We start from the raw sequence: 19,644 nt of genomic DNA, 5'->3' as shown, positions 1-19,644 counted from the left end.
CATCGGGCTCTCTGCTCGGAGGGGAGCCTCTTCCCCCTCTCTCTGCCTGCCTCTCTGCCTACTTGTGATCTCTCTCTCTGTCAAATAAATAAATAAAATCTTAAAAAAAAAACCAAACTAAAAGTCATTTGTAAAAATAGACAGATGGGACAAAAATTTTAATACTGAGTTGGTTAGTGTGTGGGGGAGAAAACTGGCATTCTTACCCAATGTTGTTGAAAGTATGAATCACAGCCATCTTTATGTAGGCCAATCTGACAATTTTACTTCTAAGAATTAATCCAAAAATGCCTGCATATATACAAAATGCCTTATGTTCAAGGATACATAATGCAGCAATATTTAAATGCAAAAAATGGGAACAAACCAAGTGTCCACCAACAGTGGAACTTGTTGAATAGAATATATCCATGCAGCAGATAATTATATAATTATAAAAAGGCATAATTATATACATTCAAAAGAAACTCTCCACTATATGTTAAGTTTAAAAAGCAAGAAAAAGAATGGTATGTTACCATTTGTATAAAATGCTCCAATTTGTATAAAATTTTAAATAATATACAACAGGACCACTTTGAGTAATGGTAGAGTATGTCTTACTGGGCTAATCCTCCTGCAGGTAAAAACTACAAATCCTAGATTAAATTTTTAAAAATCTCCGCCTGAAAACACTAGAAATATATGAATAGCTGGCAGAATCTGGAGAGAAGTCTACACTTGGAAAGAAGGAATAGCACTGGCTAATTCTTCTGCTTTCATAGCTTTATTCTTGAAGGCGGGTCCTAGTTGGAACTACTTGAGAAGGCCAAAAATTTGCCTTATTCAAACAACAAACAAGAACGCTAAGTTTAGGACAAAGTCAGAAACTGGGAAGTAAGGCTAGGAATCCACAAAAGGAGAGAGCCTAAGAAAGGAAACCCTGAAATCTTATAAACTCCATCCAAATTTCTTGCTGACCACTAAACTATGTTTTTCTAAGGTGACTCTTAAACAGCACAGCTAAATCTAAAAGAACTGAACAAAGATTTAAACTGCTACCACAAAAGAGTAATCTGGACGCTGAGTTAACCAAGTTTAAAACTTAGCATGCAATTACCATAAAGCCAGCAACTGCAGACATGGGCATCTATCCCAGAGAAGTTAAGAATTAGGTTCACCAAAAACCAGTACATAAATGTTTACAGAAGTTTATTTGTAATAGCCAAAAACTGTAAACAATGCAGATATCCTTCAATGAGTGAAGAGCTTTCAAATAAACTGTGGTAACCCATCCCATGGAGTATTACTAAGCAATAAAAATGAATGAACTATTGATATATGCAACAAGCTTGATGAATATCCAGATTATTATGCTGGGTAAAAAAAAAAAAAAAATCTGAAGAGGTAACACTCTGAATGATTCCATTTACGTAACATTCTTGAAATGACAAAATTATAGAAATGGAGGACAGATTAGTGGTTATCAAGGGTTAAGGATTATTTAGGGGTAGCCAGGAAGAAAGTAGGTATGGCTATAAGGGCAACAAGAGGGATCCTTGCTGTGATGGAAATGTTCTGTATCTCTGTCTGTATTAATGTCAATATCTTGGTTGTGATATTGTACTATAGTTTTGCAATGTTACCATTGGGGGAAACTGGATAAAGGATACATGAGATCTCTCTCTGTTATTTCTTACCAATGTATGTGAATCTATAACCGATTCAAAGTTTAAAAAATGTGGGATTTGCTAAAGCAGTATTCATGGATAAATTTATAGCACTAAATTGTCTCAGAAAGTAAGTTTTAAATCAATGACCTTAGCTGCAACCTTACAAAACTACAAAAGGGAAAATTAAATCTAAAGTAAGCAGAAAAAAGGAGAAAAAATTATCAGTAGAAGTCAGTGAAATAGAAAACAGAGCAAGAGAAAAACAATCAGTCAATAAAAACAAAGCTGGCTCTTTTATAACAAAATTAATAATCTTCCAGCCAACCTCCAGCAAATCTGTATTTATTTGAAAATACCAAAATTACAGAGATGGAAAACAGATTAATGTTTGCTAAGGTTAGGAATTTAAGAAGTAGGGGGAAAGGTGTAACCAAGGAATAACATAAGGAAGATCTTTGCAGTGATGGAGTAATTCTTTATCTTGTTTGGAGAGATGGCTACAAAAATCTTCCCACTTAATAAAAGTATATATACTTACATTTAATATCTGATTCCTGTTTCTGATATTGTACTTAAAGATATAGTCATTGGGAAAGACTAGCTGAAGAGTACCTGGGTCCTCACTATACTACTTTTGCAATTTCCTGTGAATCTACAATTATTTCAAAATAAAAACCTTAAAAAAAAAGCACACTAGCATTTAAACTATCTAGGGTTCAAAAACTAGATTCATTAACCAAATACTACAACCATGGTAAACCTAACAATTGTTACATATGGATTCTGAGTATAACTGATATACAAGACAAAATAAAAACAAGATTTCTGAAAAAACCGAACATATATCTTTATTACATAATTATTATATAAATTAATATAGATAAAATATCAATAAGGAACATTTCTAAAAATTCACAGAGAACTGTACATGAATGTAGAAAAGTGATAGGTCATACATATGTCCCAAAGTTAACCTATTTATCCCCTCAAACTCTTAAAATGTAAGGTGAGGGAGATGGATAAAGTTCAATTCCCAAACTTAATGGCCAGATATCTTGAAGACAAATATTACTGTCTGGTCATGGATTTTCTAAAGAGTTGGTACATTAAGGCCTACCGTGGTATTAGAAAAATGTATCATCCCCTTATCTTAAACAAAACCAAGAAAAATACCATCAGTTTTTCAAAGAAATGGAATAAATAATCTTAGAATTTATATGGAACCAGAAAAGACCCCGAATAGCCAGAGGAATGTTGAAAAAGAAAGCCAAAATTGGTAGAACACAATTCCAGACTTCAAGCTCTATTACAAAGCTGTCATCATCAAGACAGTATGGTACTGGCACAAAACAAACACATAGATCAATGGAACAGAATAGAGAGCCCAGAAATAGACCCTAAACTCCATGGTCCACTAATCTTTGACAAAGCAGGAAAGAATGTCCGATGGGAAAAAGACAATATCTTCAATAAATGGTGTTGGGAAAACATGCAGAAAAATGAAACTGGACCATTTCCTTACACCACACACAAAAATAGATGACCACACACAAGAATAGAAACATTGCCAAAGGCAAGGGAAGTAAGGGCAACAAATGAACTATTGGGACTTCATCGAGATAAAAAAAAAAAAAAAAAAAAAAAGCTTTTGCACAGCAAAGGAAACAGTCAACAAAACCAAAAGACAACTGACAGAATGGGAGAAGATACTTGCAAATGATGTATCAGATAAAAGGTTAGTATCCATAATCTATAAAGAATTTATCAAACTTAACACCCAAAGAACAAATAATCCAATCAGGAAATGGGCAGAGGACATGAACAGACATTTCTGCAAAGAAGACATCCAGATGGCCAACAGGCACATGAAAAAGTGATCTACATCATTCGGCATCAGGGAAATACAAATCAAAACCACAGTGAGTTACCACCTCATACCAGTCAGAATGCCTAAAATTAACAAGTCAAGAAACAACAGATGTTGGAGAGGATGCGGAGAAAGGGGAAGAACCCTCCTACACTGCTGGTGGGAATGCAAGCTGGTGCAGCCACTCTGGATAACAGCATGGAGGTTCCTCAAAAAGTTGAAAATAGAACTACCCTATGACCCAGTGATTGCACTACTGGGTATTTACCTTAAAGATACAAATGTAGTGATCCGAAGGGGCATGTGCAACCCGAATGTTTAGAGCAGCAATGTCCATAATAGCCAAACTATGGAAAGAACCTAGATGTCCATCAACAGATGAATGGGTAAGAAATATGTGGTATATATATACACAATGGAATACTATGCAGCCACCAAAAGAAATGAAATCTTGCCACTTGCAATGACATGGATAGAACTAGAGGATATTATGCTGAGCAAATAAACCAATCAGAGAAAGACAATTATCATATGATCGCCCTGATATGAGGAAGTTGAGAGGCAGAGTAGAGGGTTTGGAGGGGTAGAGAAGGAAAAAAATGAAACAGGATGGGATCGGGAGGGAGACAAAGCATAAGAGACTCTTTTTTTTTTTTTTTTTTTTAAAGAATTTATTTATTTATTTGACAGAGACAGATCACAAGTAGGCAGAGAGGCAGGCAGAGAGAGAGGAGGAAGCAGGCTCCCTGCTGAGCAGAGAGCCCGATGCGGGACTCGATCCCAGGACCCTGGGATCATGACCTGAGCCGAAGGCAGTGGCCTAACCCACTGAGCCACCCAGGCGCCCAGCATAAGAGACTCTTAATCTCACAAAAAAAATGGAGGGTTGCTGGGGAGAGGTGGCGTGTGGACAGGGTGGTTGGGTTATAGACATTGGGGAGGGTATGTGATATGGTGAGTGCTGTGAAGTATGTAAGCCTGAAGATTCATAGACCTGTACCCCTGGGGCAAATAATATATTATATGTTAATAAAAATAATTGATATAAATAAATAAAATAAAAAACAAAAACAAGAAATCTTACTGTACTAGGAAGCAACTAAAAAATTTTGTAGATTTTTTAAAGTTATGCCAAAAAATTGTCTACATCTTTAAAGTATTAACAGTGCTAAAAATTCAGTGAATTCTAGCAAACATCTCCTAAAATCTATCCTTGCAGGAGTGAATGGATTAAATCTTTTCCTCAGCTTTAAGTAGAATAGAGTACAAACTGTGTTTGTTTTTGTTGTTTTATTTTTTAATACTTCAGAGCAAGGGTTGGCAAGCTACAGCCTGCAGGCTGCCTGTTTTTGTAAGGAAAGATTTACTTGAACATAGCAACCTCTACTTGTTTATATATATGAATAGTCGCTACATGCATCTAAATGACTCACAAAATCTTACAGGTATTTACTATTTAGCCCAATAAAAGAAAACTTTGCTGACTCTTGCTATAAAGTCAAGGAACTCTGCTGTGGGACCATGGAGAAGGCATGCCTCTAAAATCTCTTTCTTTATCTATAAAAGAAAGTAACAGTACATGCCCCATGTCCAGTAAAGAACTATCTCAGCAAGCCAGAGTTGTCTACATTATGTATACTGAAGGTTTGGTCTTTGACCTACTCCTCAGAGGTAACATTTAAGCCCTCGGAATATGCTACCTGATGAATGTGTCTTTGTTTAACTGCAGGTCTGGGACCAGACAGTCTATACTGTGAATGTAATTCACGGTAGGGGCCTTGTGCCACTCCAGATAGCCTAAACTAACAATGTGATTTATGGTGGGGACCTTGGGTTATTTAACTTCAGCTTGACCTTTGGAGAATCTGGAGAGACTGATAAAGGTCAGTCATACAGGCAGCCAGCCAGCTATACCAACATGACTGACCCCAATAAAAACCCTAACCAGGGCTCAAGTAAATTCCCTTAGCTAGCAAAACTCTCTGTGCTGTCACGCATCACTGCTGGGAGAAGCAAACAGCATCCATATGGCTCTACTAGAAGAAGACAACTGGAAACTTGTGCCTGGTTTCTTGTGGACTCTGCCTTATGCGACTCTTTGTGGATTTTAACATGCATCCCTCGCTGTAATAAAGTGCAATTTTGAGTATAACAGCTTTGCTGACCTCTCTGTAATTCTAGAAAATCACTAAATCTGAGGGTGGCCTTGGGAACTCCTGAATAACACCTCATTATATTATGTGACTAAAATGTGATAACTACTGGTAGGCTGGCTGGCATATAATAAAGGCTCAGTACATACTGGCTATTATCATCAAACCATTAAACAAGTACTTGGTGAGATTATTTATGTTACAGGACGCCTCTAGCACTTAAAGACTATTTTCAATTGGAGTTCACATTCCGTATGCATTCAACAATTATTTGTAATATTACCCTGTATCAGTTACTGCTCTAGGTGCTAGAGATGAAGTAGTAAGCAAAATGGACAAAAATCCTTGCTTTCATGGATTTTTCACTCTAGTAGGAGGAGAATATATACAATGCTAAGTCAAAATGAATATAAGAAAAGGGAATATGAAATGCTGGGAGAAAGAAGAACACTGAAGTTTTACACTGGATGGGCAGGTAAGTTATCTCTGAGAACATGAAATATGAATAAAGATGTGAAGGAAGTAAAAGAACCAGCTATACTCCTAATGTTTAGGAAACATTACACACAGATAAAATGGCATGGGTAAAGGCCCTGAAGTGGGAGAAAGGCTGGTATGTTCCAAGAACAGCAAGGAGGCTAGTATGGTCAGAGTGAAATGAATACAGCAGGAGTACAAGAGATCAGAGAGAAAACAAGGGGTATAAGGAAAAGATACAGGCACTGCAGGTGATACTAAGGGCTCTGGCTTTGAATCCAAATGTCATTAGAAACCAATGGAGAATTGGAAGCAGAAGAATGACATGATCTAACTTATGCTATATTGAGAATAAACTACAAGAGGGCAAAATTAGAAACACATCTGTTAAAAGGTGACTGTAGTAATTCAGTTAAGAGATTACATTAGCTTGGGGCTATGTAGTGTTGGTGGGGAACGATGAAAAGTGGACAGTTTCTAGACATTATCTGAGGTAAAACCTGCAGGCTTTCCTTACAGACTGCATATGAACTGAGAAGAAAAAGTAAGGAAATCCAGGGTTTTGAGTCTGAGTAATTATAAAAGGATGGAGCTGCCATTAACAGAAAAAGAGATTATTGGAAAAACTGGTTTTTTGGTAGATGAGGAGATATATAACAGGAGTTCAGTTTTTAAAAAATTTTTACAAATTATTTAATTTTTTATTGAGCTATAACTGACATAGGAAGTATTAGTTTAGTTTCAAGTATACATCATAGTACTTTGATACTTGTATACATTACAAAATGATCACAACAGGTTTAATTACCATCTGTCACAAAGTGAATATAGCATTGTTAACCATATCCCTTATGCCATATATTTATTTATTTTATAACTGGAAGTTTGTGTTTTTTGATCCCCTTCACCCATTTTTCCCCATCACAACCCCCCTTCTCTCTGGCAACCACCAATCTGTTCTTTACCCACCAAAACCCACCAATCTGGATTTTGATTCCACTTAAAAAGATCATGCAGTGGGGCACCTGGGTGGCTCAGTGGGTTAAGCCGCTGCCTTCGGCTCAGGTCATGATCTCAGAGTCCTGGGATCGAGCCCCACATCGGGATCTCTGCTCAGCAGGGAGCCTGCTTCCTCCTCTCTCTCTGCCTGCCTCTCTGCCTGCTTATGATCTCTCTCTGTCAAATAAATAAATAAAATCTTTAAAAAAAAAAAAAGATCATGCAGTATTTGTTTTCCTCTAGCTTAACTTAGTGTAATACTGATAAATAATACTGCAGTGAACACACGCATGCGTTTATCTTTTTGAGTTAATATTTTTTTATTTCTTTAGATACCCAGTAATGGAATTGCTAGACTGTATGGTAGCTCTATTTTTAGTATTTTGAATAACTGCCAAACTTTTTTTCCATAGAAGTTATACCAGTTTATATACCTACCAACAGTACACAAAAGTTCCTTTTTCTCCACATCCTTAACAACATTTGTTATTTCTTGTCCTTTGGATAACAGTCATTCAGACAGGTGTAAGGTGGTATCTCACTGTGGTTTTGATTTACATTTCCCTGATGATGAGTGACTTTGAGCATCTTTTCATGTATCTGTTGGCCAACTGTACATCTTCTTTGGGAAAACACAATTTAGGTCCTCTGCCCATTTTTTAATTAGATTATGGTTTTCGTTGTTATTGAGTTGTAGGAGTTCTTCATGAATTTTGGACATTAACCCCTTAGGAGGTATAGGACATAAAAATGTCTTCTCCCATTAAGTTGCCTTTGAATTTTGTTGATAGTATCCTTCTCTGTGTAGAAGCTTGTTTCATGTAGTCTCATTTGCTTAGTTTTGCTTTGTTTCCCTTGCCTTGGAATCAGATGCAAAAAAACTCTGCTATGATTTATCTCAAGGAGATTATTGCCTATGTTTTCTTCTAGGCCTTATGGTTTCAGGTCTTACATTCAGTTTTTCCAACATCATTTATTGAAGATACTGTCCTTTCCCCATTGTTATGTTGCCTTCTTTATCATAAATTAATTGACCATATATGTATGTGTTTACTTCTGAGCTCTCTAGTCTGTTTCATTGATCCATGTGTCTGTTTTCATGCCAATACCATACTGTTTTGATTACTATAGTTTTGTAGTATAGTTTGAAATCAGGAGTGTGATACCTCAGGCCTTGTTCTTTGAATAACCAACTGCTTTCATTATTCAAGGTCTTTTGTGGTTCCATATAAATTTTATAATTATTTGTTCTAGTTCTGTGAAAAATGTCACTGGAATTTTGATAGAGATTATACTGAATATGTACATTGCTTTGGGTAGTTTGGTCATTTTAATGATATTAATTCTTCCAATCCATGAGCATGGAATATATTTCCATTTGTCTATGTCTTCAAATTCTTTTATCAGTGTACTACAGTTTTCAATCTACAGGTCTTTCACCTCCTTCATTAAATTTATTCATAGGCATTTTACTCTCTTTGATGTGATTATAAATAGGATTTTTTGAATTTTTCTTTCTGATAGCTCATTATTACTATATAAAAACACAATAGATTTTCGTATATTAATTTTATATCCTGAAACTTTACTGAATCCAATTCATTAGTTCTAACAGTTTTTTTGGTGGTGTCTTAAAGGTTTTCTATAAATAATATCATGACATTGGAAAATAGTGAGTTTTATGTCTTCTTTTCCAATTTTGGTATCTTTTATTTTCTTTTTCATGTCTAACTGTCCTTATTAGGACTTCCAATACTATGTTGAAAAGAAAAGGAAACAGGAGGATTCCTTATCTTGTTCCTGATCTCAGAGGAAAGCTTCTGCCCTTTCACTGTTGCGTATGACATTAAACGTGGATTGGTCATAGATGGTCTTGATTATGTGGAGGTACTTTCTCTCTATATACTCACTTCGTTGAGAATTCTTACTATAAATGGATGTTGAATTTTGTCAAATGCTTTTCTGCATCTATTGAGATGATCATATGTTCTTATCTCTCATTTTGTTAATGTGGCATATCACAGGGATTGGTATGTGGATGTAGAATCATCCTTGCATTTGTGGAATATATCCCATAGATCATGGTGTAAGATTCTTTAAAAGTATTATTGAATTCACTTTGCTAATGTTGAAGGTTTCTACATCTGCGATCATTAGGGATTTTAGCTGGTAAGATTTTCTTTTCTTGTGGTATCCATGTCTGATTTTGGTATCAGGATAATGCTGACCTTGTAAAATGAGTTTGGAAATGTTCCCTCCTCTTCAATTTTTGGGAAAAATCTGAGAAAAGTAGGTATTAAATTTTCTAAATTTATAGCAGAGTTCACCAGTGAAGCTGTCTGGTCCTGTTTTTATTTGTTGGGAGGTTTTTGACTACTGATTCAATCTCCTTACTGGGAATTGTTGCAATCAGAATTTCTATTTCTTCATAATTCACTCTTGGAAGATTTTAAGTTTCTAGGAATTTATCTATTTCTTCACAGTTGCCCAATTTGTTGTCCTATAATTAACTGTTCACAGTACTTCTGTGGTATCAGTTATAACCCCTTCTCCTCTTTCATTTCTAATTGTATATATTTAAGCCCCCCTTTTTTTTTTTTGGTTAGTCCAGCCAAAAGTTTGTGAATTTTCTCTTTTCAAAGAAAGAGTTCTTAGGTTTCATTGATCTTTTCTATTGTCTTTTTATTCTCTATTTATTTCCATTCTGATCTTCACTATTTCCTTCTTTCTATTAACTTTTGGCTTTGTTTATTCTTTCTCTAATTCTGTTAGGTATACAGATAAATTGTTTGACATCTCTCTTGTTTCTGGAGGTAGATCTGTATGCAATGAAATTTCCTCTAGAACTGCTTTTCTGGGGTGCCTGGGTGGCTCAGTCATTAAGCATCTGCCTTCGGCTCAGGTCACGATCCCAGAGTCCTGGGATTAAGCCCTGTGTCGGGCTCCCTGCTCAGTGGGGAGCCTGCTTCTCCCTCTCCCATTCCCCCTGTTTGTGTTGTTGCGCTTGCTGTGTCTCTCTCTGTCAAATAAAAAAAATCTTAAAAAAAAAAAAAAAAAAAGAACTGCTTTTGCTGCATCCCACAGATTTTTGTATGCCCTATTTCTGTTTTCATTGTGTCCAGTTACTGTCTGGAGTTCTCTCTTGATTTCTTCTATGACTCTTCAATTGTTAATAGCATGTTGTTAAATCTTCAGATTATTTGTCATTTTTCTGATTTTGTTCTTATAATTTAATTCTAGTTTCATACAATTGTGTTAGGAAGAGATGCTTGATATGATTTAAATTTTCATGCATTTATTGAGACTTGCTTTGTGGCCTAACACATTATCTATCGTAAAGAATGTTCTGTGTGTACCTGAGAAGAATGTATATTCTGATGCTTTTAAATGGAATGTTCCATATATATGTATTAAGTTCATCTGGTCTTAAACATGTCACTTAATATGTTTCCTTACTGATTTCCAATCGTGATGATTCATGTAAGTGAGATGTTAAAGTCCTCTACTATTATAGTATTGCTATAAGTCTGTTTTGTTTGATATATGTATAGCTACACTAGCTTTTTGTTTCCATTTGCATGGAACATCTTTTTCCATCTCTTTGCTCTCAGTCTTTATGTGCAGTTACATCTGAAATGAGTATCTGGTAGGCTGTATATAGATGTTTCAGGAATTCAGACTGAACATGTTAAGTTTGAGATGCCTAACTGGACATCTAAATGGACAAGTCCAGTAGGCAACTAAACATAAAGATCTGTTCAGAGAAGCAGTTCAGAATGCAGTTATAAATTTGAAAGTCTTATCACAATGATGGCATTTAATGCAATGAGGCTGGACGGGACCATTTAATGAGCCAATCTAGATAAGAAAGAACACATCATGGTCTAGGCTCTGAGCCACTACAATATGTAGAGGTCAGGTATATCAAGAGAGATCAGCAAAATCAACTGGGAAGTTGCAGACAGAAAGGGAAAAAATAAACCAGGCATGTATGTTTATCCTGAAAGCCAGGGTTTCAAAGAAAGTGTGATCAACTGTGACAAATAATAATGATAGGTTAAGCAACATTGAGACTAAGATAATGTCCATTAGACCCAGCAACAAGGAGGTCACTGAAGAGTTTAAGGATAGTTTTGGTTGCAGTGAAGGCAAGTATCTTTGGAATGGGTTCAAGAGAACCAGAGGACAGAAAGTAGAGATGGTGGGTAAAGATAAGCATTTGAGAGATAGGATGACAGCTGAAAAGATAAATGGGACTATGAAACCATTTTGTTTGGTTTGGTTTGGTTTGGTTTGAAGATGGGAGAACCACATGTTTATATATTGATAAAAATAAGCCAATAATAAAAAGAAGAATTACTGGAGTAGTATTTTTAGAGAGGAAAGAGGTGGACTTTGGCACACAGGTGGAAGGAATAACCTTGGCTAGATCATCTACTGTAACTGAGGAGAAGCTGGAATTTGGGGAGCAGATGCAGGTTAGGTTGGCTATTATACTGGCAGGGAAGTAGGAAGTTCCTTTCCAGTTACTTCAATTTTTTTGGTGAAGTAGAAAAATAGATTGTCAGCTGTGAGGATGAATAAGAAGGAATAATGAGAAAAAAGAAAATATGAAATGGTTGCCTAGGAGTAAATTAAATTATGCAAAAGGTTAAGACAATCACACACATTTTCTGGCAGAAAACAAGAATATATTTGGTATCTGAATTTTTCCCTGTATCATATGCTAGTGGTATGTTCCACCATCAAGTTAGGTTTAGCTCCAACTCCTATGCCTTCTATATCTGTGGTTAAATAACTGCTGTATGCATTCATAGCCTTCGGATACTATGATATTCTTAAATTTCAAGATCAAATGATATTCAGTACTCTATGTTTAATGAGGCAGGAAAATATGTAACAAATTAGATTTATGTAGGTTTGAGATCAACTTAAGCATACTAAAAAAGAAAAGGCTAAATATATAATTAAACACCCCACTTTCCCAGACAAAGGAAACCTGTTAATAGTGTGCTTATACAAAGCATTAAACAATATATCCTAGGGCAGAATGATGCAATTCTTTTACTCAAAAAGTTATACTTATCACCTGACCATACTGTTATGATGAATCTGTATTACAACTATTCAGAACAAGAAATAAGAAAATGTAAAAGAATCTCTACAGCTTCAAAATACAGAAATGGAAGGAAACCTTCCAAACTTGTTCTATGGGGACAGCATTACCTTGACCCCCAAACCAGCCAAAGCCCCCACCAAAGAGAATTACAGATCAATATCCCTAATGAATATGGGTGCCAAAATCCTCACCAAGATACTGGCCAATACAATCCAACAGGACATTAAAAGGATTATTCACCATGACCAAGTATACTTATTCCTGGGCAGCAAGGATGGTTCAACACTCACAAATCAATCGATGTGGTATGCCACATTAATAAAAAGAAAGGACAGATGATGTGAGATGAGGTAAAAAAATAAATAAATAAAAAGAAAGGACAAGAACAATATGACCCTCTCAAATGATGCAAAAAAAAAAAAAAAAAAAGCATTTGACAAAATACAGCATCCTTTCTTGATTAAAACTCTCCACAGTGTACAGATAGAGGGAACTAACCTCAATATCATAAAAACTATTTATGAAAAGCCTACAGCGAATATCATTCTCAATGGGGAAAAACTGATAGCATTTCCCCTAAGATCAAGAACACAACTGGAAGCCCACTCTAACTATTCAGTTCAACATAGTACAGAAGTCCTAGCCACAGCAATCAGACAACAAAAAGAAATAAAAGGCATTCAAGTTGGCAAAGAAGTCAAACTCTCACTCTTTGCAAATAACATGATATTTTATGTGGAAAACCCAAAAGATTATCTATCCCAAAAGTAACAGAACTCATACAGCAATTCAGCAACATAGCATGATACAAAATCAATGCACAGAAATTAGTTGCATTTCTATACACTAACAATGAGACTGAAGGAAGAGAAATTAAGGAATAGAATCCATTTACAATAGCACCAAAACCCATAGATACCTAGGAATAAAACCAGCCAAAGAGGTAAAGGACCTGTACTCAGGAAACTACAGAATACTTATGAAAGAAATTGAGGAAGACACAAACAAATGGAAAAACATTCCATGCTCATGGATTGGAAGAACAAATTTCATTAAAATGTCTATGCTACCCAGAGCAATCTATACGTACATCATATGCAGCAATGCAAACTCTATCAGAATACCATTAACATTTTTCACAGAGCTGGACAAAATAATCCTGAAATTAGTATGGAACCAGAAAAGACCCTGAATAGCCAGGGTAATGTTGAAAAAGAAAACCAAAACTAGTGGCATCACAATACCTGACTTCAAGCCCTATTACAAAGCTGTAATTGTCAAGACAGTATGGTACTGGCACAAAAACAGACACAGAGATCAGTGGAACAGAAAAGAGACCCCAGAAATGGACCCTATGGTCAACTAATCTTCCACAAAGCAGGAAAGAATATCCAATGGAAAAAAGACAATCTCTTCAATAAATGGTGCTGGGAAAACTGGACAGCCACATGCAGAATGAAACTGGACCATTCTCTTACAACATACCCAAAGATAAACTCAGAATGGATGAAAGACCTCAATATGAGACAAAAATCCATCAATATCCTAGAGGAGAACACAGGCAGCAGCTTCTTTGACCTTGTCTGCAGCAAAATCTGTCTGGTCACATTTCCAAAGGCAAGGGAAACAAAAGCAAACAAACTTTTGGGACTTCATCAAGATAAAAAGCTGCTGCACAGCAAAGGAAACAAACCTAAAAGGCAACCTACAAAATGGGAGAAGATATTTACAAATGACGTATCAGATAAAGGGCTAGTATCCAAGATCTCTAAAGAACTTAACAAACTCAACACCCAAAAAACCAATCCAATCAAGAAATGGGCAGAAAACATGAACAAACATTCCTCTAAAGAAGATAGACATATGGCCAAGAGATATACAAACAAAAACTCCACATCACTTGGCATCAGCAAAATACAAATCAAAACCACAATGAGATACCACCTCACACCAATCAGGAATGGCTAAAATAAACAACTCAGGAAACAGCTGTGGTGAGGATGTGGCGAAAGAGGAACCCTCTTACACTGTTGGTTAGAACGCAAGCTGGTACAGCCACTCTGGAAAACAGCATGGAGGTTCCTCAAGAAGTTAAAAATAGAGCTACCCTATGACCCAACAATTGCACTACTAGGTATTTACTTCAAAGATACAAATGTAGTGATCCAAAGGGTGAACACCAATGGTTATAGTAGCAATGCCTACAATAGCCAATCTATGGAAAAGAGCTTAGATGTCCATCGACAGATGAATGGATAAAGATGTAGTTCATATATAGAGTAGACTATTACTGAGCCATCAGAAAGGATGAATACTTATCATTCAGTCCAATGTAGATGGAATTGGAGGGTATTATGCTAAGTGAAATAAGTCAATCAGAGAAAGACAATTATAGGGTTTTACTCATAGGTGGAATATAAGAAACAATAGAGGACATCAGAGGAAAGGAGGGAAAACAGAATGGGAAGTCATCAGAGAGGAAAAAAACCATGAGACTCTTAACTATAGGAAAGAAATTAAGGGTTGCTGGAGGGGAGGAAGGGTGGTGGAATGGGGTCATTGGTGATGGGCATTAAAGAGGGCACATGAGGGGTACCTAGGTGGCTCAGTGGGTTAAAGCCTCTGCCTCTGGCTCAGGTCATGATCCCAGAGTCCTGGGATCGAGCCCCACATTGGGCTCTCTGCTCGGCGGGGAGGCTGCTTCCCTTCCTCTCTCTCTGCCTGTCTCTCTGCCTACTTGTGATCTCTCTGTCAAATAAATAAATAAAATCTTAAAAAAAAAAAAAAGAACCTTTAAAAAAAAAAAAGAGGGCACATGATGTGATGAGCCCTGGGTGTTATACACAACTGATGAATTACTGAACACATCTGAAACTAATAATGTACTATATGCAGGCTAATTGAATTTAAAGAAAAAAAGAAAAGAAAAGAAGATTCTCCACAACACCTTTTCATCCAAGTCTGAACTACTGACAGCACTGTTAACGTGAATTTCTGCATTACCATGATTTAGACCAGGAAAAAACAAAATATAAATTCCCCAGTACCTTTTCATCCAAGTCTGAACGTTTTACATGTTCAATGAAGTCTCTCAGCTTTTCACTTTCACAGGTCTCATTAGTAACTTTCCCTAAGGTAATGTTTCCACCTTCAGAATCACGTTTAATTTCATTTGCTGGAAAGAAATAGTATTAAACTGTAGAAACTTTATGCAGCAAAATAACTAAATCACTGAAAGATTGTTCTGAAAACAAGTTAGAATTAAGCCTCTTTTAAAATCCAACGTGACAGGGACACCTGGATGGTTCAGTTGGTTAAGCAACTGCCTTCGGCTCAGGTCGTGGTCCTAGCGTCCTGGGATCGAGTCCCACATCGGGCTCCTTGCTCGGCAGGGAGCCTGCTTCTCCCTCTGTCTCTGCCTGCCATTCTGTCTGCCTGTGCTCACTCTCGCTCCCTCTCTCTCTCTGACCAATAAATAAAATCTTTAAAAAAAAAAAACAAAAAAAAAATCCAACGTGACAAAGGTTTTAGTTTCAGCAAACTACACAATTATTCCTCCCTCTCTTTCAAAATAACTCCATTACACGATATAAAAAGAATTAGCAGTAAAACAAAACTGACATATATCAAGACAAATGTAAGGATGTTTCCTATGTCCAGCTACATTCAATATATTTTTAAAACTTGAAAATGAAAATACAATTAACTTTCAAAATATTGCCTGTGAAGTAAGGATCCAGGTATTTAAACTTATGATTAACTATTAATTATAAAAAATTCTAGTAAGAATTCAGATTTAAAATGTGATAAAGCTAAACATATATTTCCATTTCAAAATAAGGCCACAAAAATCTCTAAGGTCAATGATCTATCTTTTATAGATAATGCCTAACAAAGTTACTTACTAACTAATCAAATGGAAAATTTCTCAAAATCTTATCTGCCAACCAAGCAACTAAAACTGAGGAAAACTGCCAAACCATAAAATATATAGCTAAGACTCTAAAATGAAGAGCTTCCTATGTAATGAATGAGTTTTGACTAGGCCCGAATAGAGATATAAAAAGATACTTCAAAACTGTATATTTTGAAAATGTCAAATTTTACCTGCTGATAAGGAAGCACAGATCTTTGACTTCATCAATCCAGGATCCAGTATGGGAAGTTTTCTATTATAAAGTAAACAGAGCTTGAACATTATAATGGATTCTATACAGAATTATCTACTTCTCTAAACATTATATACTACCAGCTTTAATAGCTGATGAATATCAGCTCAAGTCCTCCAAGGACAGAGTATTACACTGGAGCTCAGAACCCAGCATACCCAAGTAGATTCCTCATTTGGGTCTTTAAACACACACATATGCTACAACTGTCAGAGAGTGCTGCCATTCAAACTGTTACTCAGAGAGAACCTGATGATATATATCAAGCATTCAAAACAATTTTAAAGTATTATACCAATATAAGCTGATGCTTAACTTCTATTCTGAAGTGTGTGTGTGTGTGTGTGTGTGTGTGGTGTGTGTATATAACTGACAATGTAAAAGGAATATAGTTTGAGAGCAGTTTTTTGTTTTTTTTTTTTTTTTTTGTAGTCTCTGAAACAACATGTGGTCTAAAGGTCAAGAGTATGGAGATCAGAGTTTAACCAACCTGGCTTCAAATACTGTTCTGCCACTTAACTATGTGAACTATGGCAACATTATGTAATTTCTTTGAGTCTAACCATATCTGTAAAATGGGAATTTTCAACTATCCATGAAGTTATCAAGAGGATTGAATGAGATAATATGTTTTTAAAGTCAATAGTATCGGGATTCTTGGACGGTTCAGTTGGTTAAGTGACCCTTCAGCTCAAGTCATGATCCCAGGATCCTGAGATCAAGGTCTGCATGGGGCTCCTTGCTCAGCAGGGAGCCTGCTTCTCTCTCGCCAGCCTGTTTGTGCTCTCTCTCTCTTTCCCCTGACAAATAAATAAAATCTTAAAAAAAAAAAAAAAACCCAATAGCATAGACTCAACAAATGACAACTACATCTATAGGAGCCACTCAAAAACAAATGGACTCTGAAAAACAATCTGAGGGTTTTGAAGGGGTGGGGGGTGGGAGGTCACGGTACCAGGTGGTGGGTATTATAGAGGGCACGGATTGCATGGAGCACTGGGTGTGGTGCAAAAATAATGCTGAAAATAAAAAATAAATTTAAAAAAAATGGCCAAACATAATTCCATTTTTAAAAAATTAAAAATATGTAAAAGCAAACAGAATAAAATATAGTAAACACCCATAATCCCACCATTTTTATTCATTTAATAAATTAGTTTTATTAAACCTATCCAGGGACACCTGGGTGGCTCAATAGGTTAAGCTGCTGCCTTTGGCTCAGGTCATGATCCCAAGATCTTGGGATCAAGTCCCACATCAGGCTCCTTGCTCAGTAGGGAGCCTGCTTCTGCCTCTGCCTGCTGTTCTCCCTGCTTATGCTCAGTCTCTTGCTCTCTCTCTGAAAAATAAATAAATAAAATATTAAAAAAAAAAAAAACACCTATCCTACAGCTCTATGACTGTTCATTGGTTCAGGATTACTTCCTACCCATGAAAAAGAAAAACCAAAGAAAACATTTTATATACATCATTCTTTATAAAGTCTTTGGAAAACATGGAGTATTTGTTCCCTGACATAAAGCCCTAAAAACAATCAGAAAAATACATTTTAAGGAATGAGAAGATAATAAATTCAAACAGAGACTCATAATATGCAAATCTCCTTCCTTAATTATTTCCCTCTTTTAGACTCTGTCTACTAAATAGCTCCATTTTAGTATTTCAGTGGTCTCTCCAACTCAACATGTCTAAATTTCACATCATTACCAGAACACATCCCCAATCCTGCCCCTTCATGTCAGAGAATTATGACTTTCTTTGAAATAAGAGAGAAACCAGGTATCATTCTTAATTCCTACTTCTGATTAATCTGTCAGATTAATTAATCTTCATGTCCTAAATCTCTCTCAAATACACTCCCATTTCTGTTTTAAGTCATCTTGTCCTTTAGCCTAATTATTATAATAGCTCCCTACCAATTTATTCTCCATGCCAGAGCTACAATGATTTTTAAAATGTAAATCTGGTCTATTTAAAAGTCCTTTAGTGAATCCCTATATGCTCTTGGGATAAAGTTCAAACTCACAATGACTTCTAGTGTATCTAGGCTGGTCTATTTATGCTTGTTGTCCTGGCATATCTTATTAAAAATTCCTCATTTCACTCCCAAAAGTTTTTTAGTTCAGAAGATAAATTATATGGTCATCCTGTTTGAAAGGCCCTTAATGACTTAGCTTTTTGCACATTTTGTAGCTTTATTTCTTGCCATACAAGCCCTAAGCCACGGGAACATTATTTCTATTTCTCAGTTATGACATGCCTTTCCCTGTGGGCCTTTACATTGGCTCTTTCTTCTATGACAAAATTCTAATTACTTTTCTTCACCAATCGGCTAATTCCTGCTAATCCTTTAGTGTTCATCTTACATGTTACTTTGACCAGGAAACCTTTAAAATCTTGTACTTCTACTATCATATTTGATTGTACTTGCTTAATTATGTCTCTCCTGGTAGATGAAAATCTCAGTGAGGACAGGGCCCATGTGTATCTACTTGCTCTCCATATACTTAGCACCTAACATCTTCCTGGTCCAATAGGGAGACCCAAATGAAGATGCCTCTCTTCTATCTAGAAAATCCCAGTATAAGGAAGGCTCACATACAAACAGACATATTATACTGAGAGATATACCAAGAGGACTACTGGAACAAATTCTTAGAATAACAGCTCAGATGAGATTTGAGTAACTGAATAAAAAGAAAGGGACTTCCAGGTAATGAAACATGCAGGGGCTCCTGGGTGTCTCAGTCAGTTAAGAGTCTGCCTTCAGCTCGGGTCATGATTACAAAGGCCTGGAACTGAGCCCTGCATCTGACTTCCTGCTCAGTTAGGAGTCTGCTTCTCCCTCTTCCTCTGGTTCACCCCCCTCCCATCTGCTCATGCTCTCTAAACAAAAATCTTTTTAAAAAATTAAAAAAGAAGAAAAGAAACATGCAAAAGGATTCAAGTACATGATATATTGTGTAAACAGTGAGCAGCTTGTGCTTATCTTTCATTAGCCTTTCACTCCCCTTTCTCCCCACTAAAACCGTTGTCAAAGAGAATGAATGAAATCCACTAAGAGCCTTAAAAAAGACAAGCCAAGCAATTTAGATTCTATCCTCAGGTGGCTAAAAGCCACTGAAGCAATGTAGCAGTCACTGGCAGATCAATTTCTATTTCTGAATATCAATATGTGGAGGATAAACTAAGAGAATTCAGGAAGATT

The 19,644-nt window shown here is 36.2% G+C and overlaps 1 protein-coding gene across 1 annotated transcript in view; it reads right to left on the bottom strand.

The window, feature by feature from the left end:
* Nucleotides 1–19,644, bottom strand: part of TOPAZ1 (testis and ovary specific TOPAZ 1) — a 133,462-nt gene that overhangs the window by 102,474 nt on the left and 11,344 nt on the right. Inside the window, 2 exon segments of the mRNA XM_059162283.1 lie at nucleotides 15,315–15,442; nucleotides 16,375–16,436. Of these exon segments, the coding sequence (XP_059018266.1) occupies nucleotides 15,315–15,442; nucleotides 16,375–16,436 (190 nt within the window).

Source organism: Mustela lutreola, chromosome 2, assembly GCF_030435805.1.
Source record: "Mustela lutreola isolate mMusLut2 chromosome 2, mMusLut2.pri, whole genome shotgun sequence".
NCBI lineage: Eukaryota > Metazoa > Chordata > Mammalia > Carnivora > Mustelidae > Mustela > Mustela lutreola.
This window is presented reverse-complemented; position numbering and strand designations above follow the sequence as displayed.